Below are 17834 nucleotides of genomic sequence, written 5' to 3' on the forward strand. Positions count from 1 at the left end.
CCTCCCCCCCCCCACTCCGCCCTCCACATACACACCCCGCAAAGGGATGAAAAAACTTGAAATAACATCCGAGTCAATACCGCGGTTTGTTATTTTAACTGGGATCCAAGGAAACATCTGAATTTTACCAAGGAAGCCCTCGAGAGGAGAGAAAACAAAACATTAACGCTCAGGCAGGCGGGAGGGCGGCTTTGCGGGGGCGGAGAGAGAGAGATTTGATCGACTTCATTTCCCCCCTTTCAAGCGAGGATCTCCTTCTGTCCTAAAGATTAACGACCATTTTCTGCCAGCATCACCAACAAATTCTTGGTTTAAGGACGGCGGTGCCAAACAGGCCACAGAAGCGAGGAACTGGCTTCTGAAATTCTGAAATACTTTATTTTGGCTGGTGATGGAAACCAGCCTCGACTTTAAAAAAAGATCTCTTTTCTCAGTCTGCCCCTGAACATACAGACACGGAAAGAAATGGGTCCCACTCTATTGAAGGGGAGGAGGAAACAGGCAGCCTGGCCCTACATCCTGGAACGATTTTTGTTGTTGTTATTTAAGGCGTGTCCAATTTGGGTGCCACTGTTTCCTGCATCATTCAGGGTTGGGGTCCCCAGAAGTTGGCCTCCAGCATAGCTTTTACTCCAGTCACATCTGGAGTCACACAGGTTCGTCCCCGTCTCCGTCCCCCACACGATCCCTGCGTAAATGAAACGCTTCCAACTTGCACCCGCGCGCGAAATGAACCAGGTTTAGGTTGGTTCGAAATCAAGTTCGCAGGGGAACGAATGCGCGCTCCTTATGGTTAGGGTGGTGGCTGTTCTGTGGCTTAATGAGTACGTGGATAGACAGCAGTAGCATTGAAAACGCAGCAAAGATCTGTGGAGGAGGAAAAGCACAGCAATAGCACTACAGTGGTACCTCAGGTTACATACGCTTCAGGTTACAGACTCCGCTAACACAGAAATATTTCCTCGGGTTAAGAACTTTGCTTCAGGATGAGAACAGAAATCGTGCTCTGGCCGCAGGCGGCAGCAGGAGGCCCCATTAGCTAAAGTGGTGCTTCAGGTTAAGAACAGTTTTAGATTAAGAAGGGACCTCCGGAACGTATTAAGTACTTAACCCGAGGTACCACTGTACTGCAATACTGGTAGTAAGAGTAACAACCTTTCTGTCACTTTTTTACGCCTTCTTTTATTGCAAAGGCGGCTTACAAAGGATAATGAAAACTATCAGTTGTTGCCCCTCCCCAAAGACACACACAGCCCACAATTGCACAGTGTGTCTGGCTGTTAATTGGAAGGTTGAAGGTTGGAGACCCCCCCCCATTGGCTGTGGGCAGGATTCCTGCACTGCAGAGGGTTGGACTAGATGACCCTGGGTGTATCTTCCAACTCTGCGATTCTGTGATGAAAAACTAGAAACAGCAGCGGTTTAAATCGAGCAGCGCCCTTGGTGCAAGGAATGCTAGGAGTGGTCCTCTCTGCGACAGCCAATTCGAAGCATGGTTCTTGGAAGTAACTCCTCACCGGGGCCTCACTCCCAGAGCAAAACGATGCCACTCCTCCTAACACACACACACAAACACTCATGCTTCTCCTGGATTAAACTGCCAGGGGGTGTCTCTCCCCCCCCCCCGCGCGCGCTCTTTTTTCCCTCCCCCTTTTAACATCTCTTTTGTTGGTGCTGGCGAAATGATCTCTGATTTCTATCGAAAAGGACACAGAGCAGGAGGAGGGGGGAAATCAGCAAACGCAGCGCGTTTCCTCTGCAAGTTCAGGGAAGTTTATAAAGTCTGTGTAACTTCCTCTCGGGTGCGTCCAATTCCTGCCACCTTGGGAGAAAGAGGGACCCCCGCCCCCTCGGGCTCCGGGTGAAAACCCCTCTCTGGACATCTCTCTAGCTCTTTCTCCGCACGATCCGGGTCCCTTTAACGTGTCCTCCGAGGCGCTCCTCTTGGCACCCGGCTGCGCTCTGCCCAGTTGGCAACGGGCGCACGTCGAAAACACCTCGGCCAGTTTGTTACGGGTGTTATTTCCGACGGATTCAGTTAAAAAGGGGTTTTTCTTTTTTTCCCCTTTTTTTAGGAGAGAGAGAGAGAAACATTTTTTCAAAAAAACCGAAGAGGGCAGGCAGGAAGGAGCTCTTGCAAAAAAAGCAAATATATGACTCAACAATGTTTGTGTTTTGGTTCTGGGTTTTTCGTTGCGCGCGCGGCGGAGCGGCGTCCGAGGGCTTGAGCGCCGTCGTTGCCAAGCGGCGGCCGCTCGGCAGGGGGCGCTGCGCGGGGTCCGAAAAAGCCTCCTGCCGCTGTCGGCGGAGTCGGCGTGGATTGTGAACACAATGTTAAAAAGCGGCCGGGGAGTCCGAGGAGCCCTCAAAGCCCCTGCGCGAGCCGCCCGGAGCCCGCCGAGCTCTGTCTGCTGCTGCTGCTTCAGACGGCAAGGACGGCGAGAGGATGGAGCTGAGGGCGGCCGCGGCGCTTTGCCTCTACTGCCTCTGGAGCGCTTGCCGCCTGCGCCCGTGGCAGCTGGACGCCGCCGCCGTCAGGCCCCTGCTGCCCGCCTCCGTAGCGCAAGCGGCAGCCGCCGACAAGGAGAACCTCGACGTCAGAGACGCCGCCGCCTCGGCAGCCTGGAAGGCGAAGCGCGAAGGCGCGTTCCGCAACGGCACGGTGGTGCCTCACGACTACATGGTAGCGCTTTACCACAGCCTGGCCCGGAGCAAGGAGCCTCCTGTGCCCGCCGTCGAAGGAGGCGGACGAGCGGACACCGTCACGGGCTTCGTCGACCAGGCGCAGCCGCGAGGTGAGCCAGCCCGGGTAGGGTGGTGGGTGGGATGGGTTGGGATGCCCAGAGCGCACCTGCGCCCTGGAGCAGGAGCCGTCGAGCCCCGCGCGAGGGGACAGGTGGGACTGCCCAGGACAGGTGGGATCCTGTTTGTGGGAGCCGGTTCTTGCGCTCATTGTCTCCGAAGTGAGTCCCGCTTCGCTTGAGACGCTCCCCCCTCTCCTCCTGTGGTCAAATCCCCAAGTAGGATTGCGTAGGATTGCAGGCTTCACCCGCCCCCTCCCAGCGAACAAAGAATCTGACCGGGATCGCCCCAGTTAAACCCAGTTCTTGCTCTAAACGGTGGAGGACCTCGATTTGCCTCGGGCAAGCGCCCGGCCTTCAGTTACGCCGGGTGTTCTGATTTGGATTGGATACCTTGCAATTCCACTCCAAAGCGAGAATCGGGATTCTTGCTCGGGATGGTTAGTTTGAAATCAACATTGCCAACCTCTTGGGGTAGGGTAGCAGTCCAAATCTGATGCAAAGTACTTGGAAAAGTTACTCTCGGTTCTTTCAGCTAATACTCTAAACGATCTAAAATATTAATCTCGATCTAATGCAAAGCAACAAACGCCCCTAGACTGTGTAATACTGACCTCGTCTCTCTGCACTCTGCGAGTGAGAGGTTGGTCTAAATTTTGCTAATTCGAAAGAAAAAGAGAGTCGCTGCTTAGTTGTTGTTGTTTTTTGGTGGTTTTAAATGGCAAAACATTAATATATATAATATTTGTGTGTACATCACACCCCACAGGTTTCGAGAAAAATACACCGTGTATCCTCAAGCTGGGGCGGGGCGGACTTAATGTGAACCCAAACTGTTAAATAAATGTTGGCCCGAAGCAAAAGCATATAGGGAGAGGAGGGGGAAATTCAGAGAATTGCTGCCGCTACAGTCCTATGAGCGTGTAATTCGACCATACGAAAACAGCCAAGGAAATGTAAAGCTGGAAATAGTTTTGTTTTAAATCCAAGGCGCGAAAGCAGAGGGGGTCTATCTAAAACTGCGGTCAGCCCAAACCTGATAGGACACAACCCCACAACTGCGGAGGATTTGCTCACCCCAAATCCAAGGGGTTTAATGGGAAGTCAAATGTTGGAGTTCTGCTCAAGAGCTGCAGAGGCTGGCATTCGTTCTCTGACAATCGGTTGCTTTTGAGAGCCAAAGGGAGCTGCAGAAGGAAAGGAAGGAAGGAAGGAAGGAAGGAAGGAAGGAAGGAAGGAAGGAAGGAAGAGAGAGAGAGGGGGGGGGGAGGGAGGGAGGAGAACTGGACCAATATTTTTTTTTGAGAGCAGAAAAGAGGTCAGACCGGACCAGATAAGATTTTTCAGCTGAAGCGAGAAGCAAGAAAAATCTGTCCAAATGCACTGTGTGGCGGATTTTCTGCAGACTGCAGAGAGCTCAGCGCTGTCCCGCCGCTTCCCTCTCTGGGCCCCCTCTCTTCTGCCAGTGGGTGGGCCAGCTTTTGGCACCCAGCGAGCGTGACAGCTCAGCGGCCCGCTTTGACTCGGGAGGCCACCTGGCGTCGGGCAAAGAGAGCTGAGGTGCATCTGGTTTGCTGGCTGGACGACGGAGTGGGTGGAGATAGCAGGTGTAAGGCAAAGGAAGGAGGGGGGAGGCGGCAGTGGCCGCCGGGCGACCAATCCTCGGGGGCGTCTTCTTCCTCATGCAAATACAGCTCCGCCGCGGAACAGAGCGCAACCTGCCTGCAAGGGTCAGGAGGAGGGTTGAAGCACCTTCTTCCCCAGAGCATCCCTGGGCAGGCGGGACTCTTGTCCAGGCAGTGCGCTCCGCGCTCCTGCAAAAGACGCACGGTTCCAGCCGCCTCCCCACGCGTCGCGCGCCACTTTGCGCCCTCCTTCTTCCTGGGCTAGCACAGCCAGGTTGCTAGGGAGGGGGCAGCCCTCTCACCCCGTCACCTGGGGCGGTAAGACTAACGTAGAGCAACTTTAACCCCCCCCCCCGCACCCACCCACGTCGCTTCTCTTCCTTTAGCTTTGGGGGGTCCTAGTCTTGGGTGGTGGCATTCCTCTTCCCCCAACCTTGGCAAGGTACGGAAGCGGTGCGGTGGGGTGGGGGAAGGGTGCGCGCGGTCGCGCGCTTTGTTTTACAGTTTGGTTCATCTGGAGCGCATTAATCTGCGCTGGAGGAGCCATTAAAGTGTGGAGAGGTTCAGGACGCTGTAAACGCATTTCGAGTTGGGGGGGGGGCGCTTCAGCCTGCCTCCCACCGCACTGCCTTCCACCGCAACCCCTGTCCCGCTTGCCCTGCCCGGAGCCATTTGGCACGCGACCCCTCTTGGGAAGAAGGTGACACGCAGGAACTGAAGGGAGAGGCCAATTTCTCACCAAAAACGTAAAAAAATCCAAAAGCAAAACAACCCACCGCGCCTGCTCCGCGGGGCGGAAATGGTTTGTTTTCGCCTGCAGCGGACTAACCAACATCTCAAGCCGCTTTTGAGTGCTCCGCTCCACTCTGCTTCTGACAGCAGCTATTTTATTTACTTAACCGGCCACAATCCAGCCAGTTTTAAAACAATCAGATTGAAGATGGAGCGATGTAAACACGCGCTCAGTAGCCATCTGTCACGGATGCTTCAGTTGAGATTCCTGCATTGCAGGCGGTTGGGCTGGATGGGCCTTGAGGTTCCTTCCAATTCAACAATTCTGTGATTCCTCTGCAGAGCCCCGGCGCTTAACGGCGCTTTAATTGTGTTCGGCTTTGGGACACCTATTTATTCGTGTGAGTCCCCTTCCCATGAGTTTGCGCCGAGGCTGACGCACAAACCCGTGTTTCAAAACGGGATCAAATGAAAAATAAACGGCGAAGTCGCAGAAATAAGAGACAGAACGCGCGACCCAACCGAAGTTAAGCATTTAAAAAATAAAATACAACTGTGTATCTACTTTGGCTGTAACCCTCTCTGCCATAGGAGTTCCGGGACATTATTCGTCTTTTTGTCAAAGGCTGCGCTGCTAAGCATTCTTATTGGGGAGCAAACTTCCCGGTAAACGCGCGTGGTGCCCCCCCAGTCGTTCTTTATTGCGGGTGGTGGAGAGGAGACCGTAAGCCCGGAGTTAATTTAGTTTTGGGGTGGGGTGGGGTGCGGGGGAGCGCCAGAGTTGCGCGCTATTTCTAGCAGAACGAAAAACCCAATTTTTCAGGCTGATGGGGGCAGTTTGCACCGATCAACCTGGCTGGTGGAGACATATAAACGTGGAAGGGTTCGATACGCTTCAGAATAGAATACAAGCGAATTAAAAAAAGAGAAAGGACAAAAGGGGATCCCGGGCTATATAGCTGAAAGGAAGTGCTATGTGAGTTCGGCGAAGTTTTGTTATTTATGGGTCCCCCAGAGCCCATGAAGACGGTCTGCCTCAGGGAGAGAGAGCCCAGAGCCCTCAAAGGGAGGCGAGCGCGCGAGTCCGTGGTTCGAGGTTCCGCTGTCCTTAAAAAATTAGGGCGCCGCCAGGCTAACCATAACTCCGGCTTGTCCCTTTTGAGGTGAAAAGGAGGCATGTGGGCTTTGGGCGCAGGATAACTGAATTTAGCATAACTGAATTCAGGGTAGCTGAACACTTAGCACGCACGCACATACGAAATTCCTCCTGAAATTGTAGTGTCTGAATGGGTTGAATAGCAGGTCATCATCGCCAGGCGCTGTTGGAAAGATCTCCCCGTTCGTTAATGATTGCTCGCAAATAATCTAGCACGGAATATCAAGGGGAGTTAACTTCCTAGTGAGAATGTTTAGGAAGGGATCCAACCTATATCCCTTGGTGGATATAACCTAAGGGGGCATTTGTAGCTATGGTGTAAGTTTTCCCATAAAGGATGCTATCCGTCCCAGGAGGACTGAAAATGCTCCTGTTGTATCTGATTCAGACTTCAACACTGAAGTTAACGGAATTAGACCGATTTATGCTCTGCAATTTCAGAGGTTTAAACGGTAGATCGGTGACCTGGTTTTAAAGAGAGGCAGACCAAGAGATCTTGAGTCGCACGAGCTCCAACCGTGCAATATTTAGTCGTTTGATCGATTGATTTAATTACGCACCGAGGTTTGCATATGAACAAAATTAAAGTACGTATGAATGAAATAAAAGTGAACTTCGTTTCCAGAGGATATATATAAAATCAATCTCATCTATCAGCTAAATCCAGGGGTGGGGATTGGGGAAAATGTCCCATCCTCCCTTCTGATATTGTTGGACCACCTGCCCATTGGCCAGGTGTTGGTTGAGCTGGAAGTCCACCAACATCTGGAAAACCACAGCTTCCTCGCCCCTGCATGTATCTAGGTCTAGGTCTAGGGGACCAGCTGCGTGGCTGGACCTTCCCGTTAGTAAATATCATAAGCAGCAGCTTATTTCTTCCCGTTTCTACTAGAAGGGTAAACACGAAAAAGTGGGTCTGTTTGCATTCTGGTCTGCGAGTTTACCCACATTCATACGCGCGTTTCACTTCATCCCCCGCCCCCGCCCTAAGGATTCTATACATATATAAATTAATCCACCCCGCCTGGGGGAGTTGAACAGGTGAAGCACCTGCTGAAAGCAATGGGTTTTGTGAGAACTTAAAAACCGGAGCCATTTATTGCAGCATAAGCTTCTGAAGACTGGAAGCTTATGCGGTTCCTGAAAACTTTCGCCGCGGTAAAACTGCCGGCATTTAAGGTGTCTCAATACCCTTTTGGCAAGTTTTTGCCGCAACCCGGGAAAACCCCCACTCTGAATATGGTTACTGGAATCTCGTGGGACTTGGGCTGGGTCGCGGCTCTGCTCAGTGCCAGCTTTCACAAAGGAAAAGGAAAGCCTTCGTCGGAAGCAGCCCGGTTTTCAGGCCCATTGGCTTCTGAGAGGCCCCCCCCCCCCCACAATCTGTCTTTGAAGGCCAAGAGGAAGGAGGACTCGACGCCGGGGAATATCTATCCGAGCTGCTTGCTTTCCCTCTTAGGAATCTGTTTCCAAGAGCGCAGCGCAGGGCCCGCAGGCTGCGGTTTCTGGGAGTTTCAAAGCAAAACTGAAACCAGCTGAGCAATTCAAAGGGGTCTCCTCCTCCCCTTATCTGTTCCTATCCAGACTTTTACGTCAGTTTTTTTGGGGTGGATGGGGGGAGCAAACAACTCAGCCGGTGTTTTCCACCCTAGTGGAGATGCTTTCCACCCCAGTGCGTAAGGGGGTCTTTGATTTGAGTTCCCCAGGAAAGCCCTGGGCTATATGAATTAAGACATCAATGAAAGGTTCCTTCTTATCATAGAATTGTAGTTGGAAGGGGTCCTTGAGGATTCTGCTCCAAGCCCCTGCAATGCAGGAATCTCAAACAAAGCATCCATGACAGATGGCCATCCAAAATCTCCCCCAAAACCTCCAAGGAAGGAGAGTCCACCACCTCCCGATGGAGTCCGTTCCACTTTCTAACAACTCTTACTGTCGGAAACTTCTTCCTGATATTTAGTGGGAATGTCCTTTCTTGTACCTCGAAGCCATGGGTTCGAGTCCTACCCTCCAGAGCAGGAGGAAACAAGCTTGCTCCATCTTCCATGTGACAGATTTTTAAAGATGGCTACTGAACAATCAAAGTGGGAGGCGGGTGGCACTGTGGGTTAAACCACAGAGCCTAGGACTTGCCAATCAGAAGGTCGGTGGTTCGAATCCCCGCGACAGGGTGAGCTCCGGGTGTTTGGTCCCTGCTCCTGCCCACCTAGCAGTTCGAAAGCACATCAAAGTGCAAGTAGATAAATAGGTACCGCTCCGGCGGGAAGGTAAACCGCATTTCCGTGCGCTGCTTAGTCATGCTGGCCACATGACCCAGAAGCTATACCCCGGCTCCCTCGGTCAATAAAGCTAGATGAGCGCTGCAACCCCAGAGTCGGCCACGACTTGACCTAATGATCAGGGGTTTACCTTTACCAAACGATCAATACTCAAGCGTCCGCCCCACCAGGTATTAAAGAGCTCCACTTTTCTCTCTCTTCCAAGATATGATCACTTTTAAAAAACAGCAGCAACAACAACAGATCTTTTAAATGATTCTCAGCAGCTCTCCATTCTTTCCCGTTCTCAAAGTCAACCTGGAAGGGTGGGTTATCATCACCCTTTCAGGATTTACTTAGCAAGGGAAAAATGGAAGAGCGAGTCAATCTGGAACAGGGAGCAAGTTCAATTGAAATCCCTGGACACGTATCCTCTCAAACGCGAAGCTGTGGAGCCAATACAGGCTCCTGGCTCCTAGTTGGAAGACCCAACTTCGATCGGACCCAACACCCCCCCCCCCTTTGAGAGTGGCTTCCCCAGCAATACACTTAAGATCGTGATTCGGAGGCAGCAACCTATTGGAGCCAATGAATAGGATCGCGCTGTAAGAATGATTCCAATAGACGCTCAGCGTATTTTCAGCAATGCCCTTTTTGTGCGTGTATATAAGAAGCGACGCGTAGTGGTGCTGTGCCGGAGGGGCCGCATTTGAGAAATCTTCTTTCCCCTTCCCCTCCTCCCTCCTTTTATTTATTTTAATCCGATTATGTTTATTTGTTGTCACGTCTGATGGGTTTAATCAGTCCCAGGAAAAGGGCCACGTCCGGCTTGGAACATTTACATAGGAGGGCGGGTGGGAAAGGGTTAAGAATATGTGCGCAGGGTCAGACCCCTTCAACAGCAGTCAGACCCCTAACTAACGCGGCTCAGTCCTCTTTCTCCTCTCTGCGCCCCCAACTCCAAGGATATAGATGGACACACACGTGAACAAAATGATCTTTGGCAGATTGGGAAAATGTTTAACTTGGCACAGAGGAGGCAAGAAAGACATGAAACAACCTTCCAGAACCTGCTCGATCTGAGGGCTGGGAAATAAATACAGATGGTTACTGTAAAGATCTTTCTCATTGTCTCTCCCCGAAGGAAGGCGCGGGCTGGCGAGAGGAGGGAGGGACCCAGGGCAGCTCGTCTGTTTCAAAGACAAGCCTCTCCAGGGGCTTGTTTTTCGAAAATGAGACGAAAAGCAGGTCCAAAACGCACGGCCCTTTTACCTCAGCCGCGCTGTCCGCCCGGCAACCTTAGACCGGGTTTTCTGCACACGCTCAGAGGTGGCGTTGCACATTCCACCAGGCCTGAGAAGCGAGAACGAGTTTTGGAGGAGCGGCTCTGTAAACGGTCTCACAGTTGCCCACCCTGTCTATATATGAGAAGCGCGGGGCTTAACTGAACTGTCAGACGCATCCCTTCCCCTTGAATGTCCGGAGCTGCAGCAGTAGGGATCAAAGGGCCTCTGGGTATGTTCAGAAGCCCTTTCTTTCTCCCGTAACAAATAGAATCGTAGACTTAGAGGGGATCCCAGGGTCATCTAGCCCAACCCTCTGCAATACAGGAAACTCAGCGAAAGCATCCATGACAGATGACCATCCAATCTCAGGACTGGGGCGCTACTGGCCCGGCAACAGACAAAGTAGAGTTCGCTTCATAGGCAGCAGCTTCCTATCAGCCAATTAGGCGCGTTCAGGGGCCATGCCTGGTAAGTACGCATAGCCTGATCCCGGAGAATCCAGACTCGCGGCAGAGGGTTCCCGGGATCCTGCTGGACGACAGCTCCCACCACTGGCCCTGCTGGCTGGGGTTGATGGCAGTTGAAGTCCCCAAGAGACACTTCCAGGTTCCAGGTCTGAGTTGGAGGGAGAGGCTCGGGTAACAAGGCAACCGCGCCATCGGGCCAGGCGCGGCTTTTAGGGCGCACAGCTCTGCGCTTGCTCTTGATTCACGTTTCCTTCTGTCCCCCTCCTCTCTTTCTGCAGATGACTCTCCGTCGGAAGCGGCGCAACGCTACCTCTTCGACATCTCCAGCCTGCCCGAGCTGGACGAGGTGGTGGGCGCGGAGCTGCGGATCCTGCGCAAGCCCCCGGGAAACCGGAGCTTGGCCACCTCCCCAGAAGGCCTCCTTCACCGGCTGCTGCTCTCCTCCTGTCCGGAAGGGGAAAGCCACCAACCGGGCCTCTTAGACTCCAGGGCCGGCGACCTCTTGGACTCCGAAGGCCTTTCTTCCTCGTCGCCCAACAAGTGGGAAGTCTTCGACGTGTGGGCAGCCTTGACGGGTGGGGCCGAGGAAGGCGGCAGCCGCCGCCAGCCCCGTCCGTCGCTTTGCTTCCTCCTGAGGGTCGTCTCGGAGCAGTCCGGGAGACTCCTCCCGCCGGGACAGCTGGGCTTCCACAGAGAGCAGCCGTCGGAGCCGCACGAGAGGGCGCTGCTGGTGGTCTTCTCGCGCACCAAGCGGAAGGAGAACCTCTTCAAGGAGATCCGAGAGAAGATCAAGGCTCTGGGCGGCGGTCCCGGGCTCTTGCTGGAGCCCCCTGACTCGGGACAAGATCCCCTAGCCAAGCAGCAGCGGCGCCGCCGTCGGAGGACCACGCTGGCGGGCCGGGCAGCCGGGGGGCGAGGCCACGGCAAGAAGGCCAAGAGCCGCTGCAGCCGGAAAGCCCTGCACGTCAACTTCAAGGAGCTGGGCTGGGACGACTGGATCATCGCGCCCCTGGACTACGAGGCGTACCACTGCGACGGCGTGTGCGACTTCCCTCTGCGCTCGCACCTGGAGCCCACCAACCACGCCATCATCCAGACGCTCATGAACTCCATGGACCCCGACGCCACGCCGCCCAGCTGCTGCGTGCCGTCCAAGCTCAGCCCCATCAGCATCCTGTACATAGACTCCGGCAACAACGTGGTTTACAAACAGTACGAGGATATGGTGGTGGAGACGTGCGGCTGCAGGTAGCGGCGTCGGAAGAAGCGAAGGCCTCTCCTCCTCCTCCTCCCCCACCCTCGCCTGCTTCGCTTCTTCGGCTCCGTGGCGCGCCTCTTGCATGCAGCGAGTTAAGAAGATGCCTCGATGTCCCGCTGAAGGCCTGCCTTTGGCTGCCAGGCCCGATGGCACTTGTGCATTGTGCATGTGTGGCATAAAGAGGAGCCATCTCCTAGGGCCCTTCCCCATTTAAAATTCGAGGGCGCCTGCCCCCTCCCCAAAGTTGATAGGCATTGCCATTCAAATGGTGTGCCTGCCCATCATCATGTGATCGATTATGTGAGGCGGAGCTTCCCTGCCCCCCCCCTCAATATTTTGTTTCAGTTGGCACCGCTGGCATGTGGAAAAGGGGGGATTTTGCAGGCTTCGTCTCTCTTTTCCTCCCTCCCTCTGCAGATGCTAGTGACCTTTTCCCCCTAGACAATGAGTGAGTGACCTAGCACCCTTCTGTAAGTCTGCACCCCACCAAATGGGCACTTTAAGAGAAGGAAATGGGATGACAGTCTCAAGAACACCTTTGCCAACCAGTCTAGGAGGTTAGCTGAGGTGAACCGTTGTGCGTGTGTGAGTGTGTGTGTGTATGAATAATCTGAAGTAGTGGTTTTCAAGCTTTTTATCTCCAGTGAAGCCATTTCACATTCACTTTTGTTCATGGTTTTGTTTTGTTTTGAGAGTGTTGGTGGTAGATTGTCTAGGCGGCACACAGTTCTCAATAGTCAGTTTCCTGTGTGAACAGAGGCCTGCAACCCACCAAACATCTCTCTGGGGCTGCATGTTATGGGGGAAGATTGAGAGTGGTGGACCAGCCATCTCTTAAGGCAGTTTGTCTGCCATTACCCATCTGCGATAACGTTTCGGAGGAGCCCCTGAACACAGTTTGGACACCACTGCTCTGTGACACCTCTCTTTTCCCTTTTCCCCTCTCTCTCCCCCCACATTCCTTGACTTTTCTTTCTTTTGGAAGATTGCTTGCCTCTAGTGGCATATCAAAGAAACGGGCAGCATGTTGTTTAGCTGCACAATCTCTTAGGCATAATCACCAGGAAGTGGTTCCCTCTGCGTTCAGTGGAGTCTGATCTCAGGTGAAATCTTGAACGCTTACATGGAGGCAAATCCCACTGAAATAAGAAGGTCTTACTTAAGTACTGTGGTACCTTGGTTGTTGAATGGCTTGGCTCCTGAACAAATTGGCTTCTGAACGCCTCAAACTTGGAAGTAAGTGTTCCGGTTTGCGAATGTTTTTTGGAAGCCGAACGTCCAATATGGCTTCTGCAGCTTCTGCTTGAGTGCAGGAAGCTCCTGCAGCCAATTGGAAGTTGCACCTTGGTTTTCAAACAGCTCCAGGAGTCGAATGGACTCCCAGACTGGATTAAATTCAAGAACCAAGGTACCACTGTACACACATTTCATATTGCAGTGTAAGGCTGATATTCTTGTGTGTGCATAATTGCCTGGGAGTAAGTACCATTGAATTCCTTGGGATTTCTGAGTCAACATGCATAGGGATCATGTGTTGCTAATCAACAAATCCTTGGCGGCCCCCCCCGAACCCTGGTGGATTTTCATAGGACTTACAGTCATACCTTGGGTTACAGACGCTTCAGGTTGCGTTTTTTTGGGTTACGGACCAGCCAAAACCTGGAAGTACCGGAACGGGTTACTTTCAGGTTTCTGTGGTTGCGTATGCGCAAAAGCACTAAATCGCTTTTTGCGCATGCGCAGAAGTGCCGAATCGCAACCTGTGCATGTGCAGACATGCCGCTGCAGGTTGTGAACACTGCAGGTTGCAAACATGCATCCCACACGGATCATGTTCGCAACCCAAGCATCCACTGTATTTGGAGATGAAAATCCACTGGCCATGCTTGGTGGGTGGCCAATTTCTGAATTCTCAGGGCTTCTCTGATGGTTGTCCTGGCCTGGAAGTGTATTGTGAATACATCCCTTATTCCCTGTTAGATATAAAGCTGCTACATGTCAATGAGGGTTTGACAGTTAAAGGAGCGCATGTTCTCAGAATTTATCCGTGCCCGGAGAATGACTCACAAAATGCAAAGACAGCAAATGTGGAATCTTTTGTCTGCCCATCTCACTCTCTCAGCTTGGAAGACATTTTCCTGCTTTTTCATAAGTGATATAGGTTATCATGTCTTTGTACAAAGGCTCTCAGTCTAGGCAGGCAAGGCTTCCACGGGCAAGAGCATGGGCTAGATTGTGTTCACAGGCTGCTAGCTGACCATTCCTGCTTTAAATTCCTCTTTACCCCTGTCAGATGTTTCTTCACTGGCCTGCAGATGGGAGCAGGTTAAACAGCATTTGGGGCTGAGGACTCCAGATGTTGGCCTGGGCCCCTCCAGATGATATTGGACTCCCATCAGTCCCAGCCAGCATGGCGAAAGGCCAGGGTGATGGAAAATGTTGTAGCAACATCTGACCAGCCACAAGTTCCCCATTCCTGCCATAAGAAATCCCTCTTTCCCTGATGTTGACAAAACCTAATTGTATAACTGGCCTCATCTTGGTTTTCTGTTTCTTCGTTACATTAGAGCAGCAGTCTTCAGTTCTTCAAAAGACACAGAATCCGCCTTTAACTCAAACATGAATTTGAGACCTGTTCCATATAAAACCATATATAATTGTATGCTATGTTCGAAACTCAGACATTTAATCTAATAGCCAAATGGCACCTTAAACCAAGGTTGCAGTTGCCAAAATGGAATGCCGAGTTGCCGTTTTGGGAAAGACTTATTTTTCAAAGGATTGACTGGCTGTGATTTATCAGTTAAACATCTGGCTAGTTCAGATGACAACCTTGAGCCAGGTTAAGAGCTTTGACATCTTAAATAAGAAAAGTCACTTGATCCAGGGACAGTCCACATACAATATATATTGGCCTATTCCAACCTCTTTTTCTCAGTTGGTGACACAGACCATTCATAATGTAGGAATATTTTTCACAACAGTGAGCAAGGCAGTTGGTTGGGGTAAGTGACGACAAGCTACAACAATTCACTATAACACTGTTCACTGCTCCTACTCAGGCTGCACAGAAAAAGCATTTTGGTTCCTGAAATTCATTCCAGTTGTGCGGATAAAGTATAATGATAGAATTCTGAAAAATGTGGTATTAGTGGGTAAAAACAGTCCAGAACCAATGACCACCAGGCATGCACCTCCTGATGGTGGAGATGTCAGGCACCATCCTGACACCCAAGCATCTTCGATAGTCAGGTGCAAAAATACACCTGGAGCCTGGCTAATTTCGAACGCTGTTTGTATGCTGTTAGTGTTGGTGTTCTGACCCACCTTAGATGATGCTGCAACTTGGTAGAGTAGCTGAGGAAACCCAGTCAGATGGGTGGGGTATAATTAATTACTGGTATAGGTAAAGGTAAAGGGACCCTTGACCATTAGGTCCAGTCGTGACCAACTCTGGGGTTGCGGCGCTCATCTCGCTTTATTGGCCGAGGGAGCTGGCGTACAGCTTCCGGGTCATGTGGCCAGCATGACTAAGCCGCTTCTGGCAAACCAGAGCATGGAACCATGGAAACGCCTTTCACTTTCCTGCCAGAGCGGGGATTTGAACCGCCGACCTTCTGATCGGCAAATCCTAGGCTCTGTGGCACCCACAGTGCCACCCACGTCCCAATAACCTGCATTATTATTGGTAGTGGGTCCCAAAGCCAGCAGCTAAAGATCAATGTGCTAGAGTATAATGGCATGCTAGGAAACAACTTTTGTCTGTTGTCTATATCTGTTGATATAGATATAGCAGAAAGCTCACATTCATGGCTACGTTTATTGCCTTGCTGTTAAGAAGAATGCTTTAAGTAGCCCCAATAGCCTTTAAGCCTAGTGGCCAACTCTTGCTAAATTATATTAAATAAATAAAGGTGTTTAGGTAAGAGACCTGGAAGATTCCCCAAGTAAATGGCTTTGGCGCTGAGTCTTAGAAGGTCCATTGGTTATCATCTCCTGCTTGTACATAAATGTCGCCAGTAACCAAACATGCTTTCCCATCCAGAGCAAGTACTGCCTGGATGGTTATGTCGGTTTAATCATGTTCATGTTTTAAATGAAAGACTCTGGTCTGATTTGATATACATTAGCTTCTTATTTCTCCATGTGTTATTTTCCGCTTGTGTTAATTGTGGTGGTAGAGAGATGCAGTGTTTCATCTCTGAGCAGTTAAAAAATCTTTTTAGTTTATCCGAAAGCTGGAACATGCTCATTTCATTGGGTGCCTTCTGCTTCTAGGTGAACGAGTAAGAATTTTTACTGTTTGCAGAAAATAAAAATAAAAATGGACTTTTTGGAGCAGAATGAGTAGGAATGTGCTAGGTAGAAAGATTGCTCTATTGTCCTTTGTACTGCATGTCTAGAACTTCTCCCCCTCTCTCTGTTGCCATTCACTTCAAAGGAAGGACAATTCTCAACATGCAGCCTGGGAAAGGGGCTAAAATTCTCACCATCTCTGATAACTGGCCGTGCTGGCTGGGGGCTGATGGGAGACAAAGAGTTATCTCTGTCTTAACAGGCCTGGAGCTGACATCTCAGTGCAGAAGGGAAGCCTCATGCCTGTGTCTCTAAGGGCCATCTTAAGGTCTGGGTGATTCAAGGCTTGTAAGTAGCACTTTTCTAGCAAAATATGGTTTTTCTCCCCCTGCGAGAGGAAAGAAACTGTAGCAAGCGCTTCCGTGGGAGAATCAACAAACCTGTTTTGAGGCTTGCGCATAGAATCACAGAATTGTAGATTCTGTGTTATAGTTAAACTATTCTGAACCCAACAGGGTCAGTGGAGCGTATGGTGTCTTTATAATATATGGTTTATTTACACATATATACAACCTGAGCCTACGAGGGAGGAGCTCACAGCATTAACACCCGAGAAGGTCTTGCTTCTCCCAGAGTCACAGCCTTGTATTCAAGCAGAAATCAGGCATGGCTCGCTCTCTCTGGCTTCTGTCCGCTTCTAGCTTCTAGGTCAAGCACACCAACTCTGGCCTTTGTCTTTCTAACTAACAGATAGAGCCACTTCTTCTGTTATCTTAATGACCTATACTTGGCCCATTACCCAGAAACACCCCTGGCTATTCCAGCAATTGAATCCCTGTTGGATCCAGGAATTAGGAGGAACTCCGGAATGCAGTCTATTCCCCAAATCACATGACCTGGTGTGTGTGTGTCATAGAATTGTAGAGTTGGAAAGGGCCACAATGGACATCTAGGGTTGCCATTTTGAAGAGCAAAAAAAAAGAGGACATGTCCTGGAAAAAGAGGACATATGGCAACCCTAATATTCCAACTTCCTGCGGTGTAGGAATCTTTTGCCCAATGTGGGGCTCAAATCCATGACCCTGAGTTTAAGAATCTCATGCTCTACTGCCTGAGCAGGGTCATTGCGATACCTGCTATTCAGGTTGCAACCTCGTGCTACGGCAAGCGCAACTTGAACAAGCGAAGCTTATTCCATCACTGCATCTCCTTCCCAGGAAAAGCGGCAATTTTCACCAACCCAGATGCATTTTTCAGGAGCAGAAACCTAACAATCGCGTTCAGAATTTTATCTGGGCTGGCCCACTTCTAACTTTTCCTGACAGTAATCCGAAACTGGATTGCAAAATCGAACCCACCTAAATTGATTAATGTAGAGAAGCAAGCCCTGACGTATGCTTATTTGCATGTGAGTCTCTTATTTGATGCACATTCACTCACCTGCCTCAGATCAACCACAAAATGGTGCCTCCTTCCCACCAGGGAAGAAAAGGTGAGTGAAGACTTGCATCAGGAACAAGGAGGGAGTGATGGTCTACATCAGGATCCCTATAGGACCTGCTGCCCCCTGAAGCAGTCACCTCACCTTCCCTCATGGGTCGTTGTGTGGACGCTTTTCTTGCATGTTCTTCTTTTTGCTGCATGGCCTGCATGGAAGTTTTTTTGTTTTTGCCAAACCCTTGCGTAGCAAAGAATTCTGAATGGAAAATAAGGATGCTAACATGGCCGTTCATTACTTGCATCTCGGAAATTCGCCAGACACATTTTGCACCTGGCTATTAGCCACTTGTGACCGAGTGACTGTATTGAAAAATGCAACGTTTGAGCCGTCTGGCTCAGAAACAGCAACTAGGCTTTCCTTTTTGGTGACTGTAACCTTGGTTTAAGAGGCCATTCAGTGCCTAGATTATATGTCTGAGTTTCTAAACACTGTCATAGCTGTCAACTTTCAGATT

The 17834-nt window shown here is 50.9% G+C and overlaps 1 protein-coding gene across 1 annotated transcript; it reads left to right on the forward strand.

Moving 5' to 3' along the window:
- Nucleotides 1-2431: 2431 nt before the first annotated feature.
- Nucleotides 2432-12726, forward strand: GDF7 (growth differentiation factor 7). Its single transcript, XM_081857426.1, has 2 exons — nucleotides 2432-2795; nucleotides 10604-12726. Exons 1-2 carry the CDS (start codon nucleotides 2447-2449, stop codon nucleotides 11575-11577), a joined length of 1323 nt encoding a protein of 440 aa, XP_081713552.1. The 5' UTR covers nucleotides 2432-2446; the 3' UTR covers nucleotides 11578-12726.
- Nucleotides 12727-17834: the final 5108 nt, after the last annotated feature.

Source organism: Podarcis erhardii (assembly GCF_964252035.2).
Source record: "Podarcis erhardii genome assembly, chromosome: 3".
NCBI classification, from domain to species: domain Eukaryota; kingdom Metazoa; phylum Chordata; class Lepidosauria; order Squamata; family Lacertidae; genus Podarcis; species Podarcis erhardii.

What these genes read in the sequence shown, in the direction of transcription:
- GDF7 (XM_081857426.1), top strand. Translation starts at nt 2,447, where the DNA reads ATGGAGCTGAGGGCGGCCGCGGCGCTTTGCCTCTACTGCCTCTGGAGC. An exon ending in CGACCAGGCGCAGCCGCGAG is followed by an intron (nt 2,796 to 10,603) that starts GTGAGCCAGCCC and finishes CTCTTTCTGCAG; the next exon opens with ATGACTCTCCGTCGGAAGCG.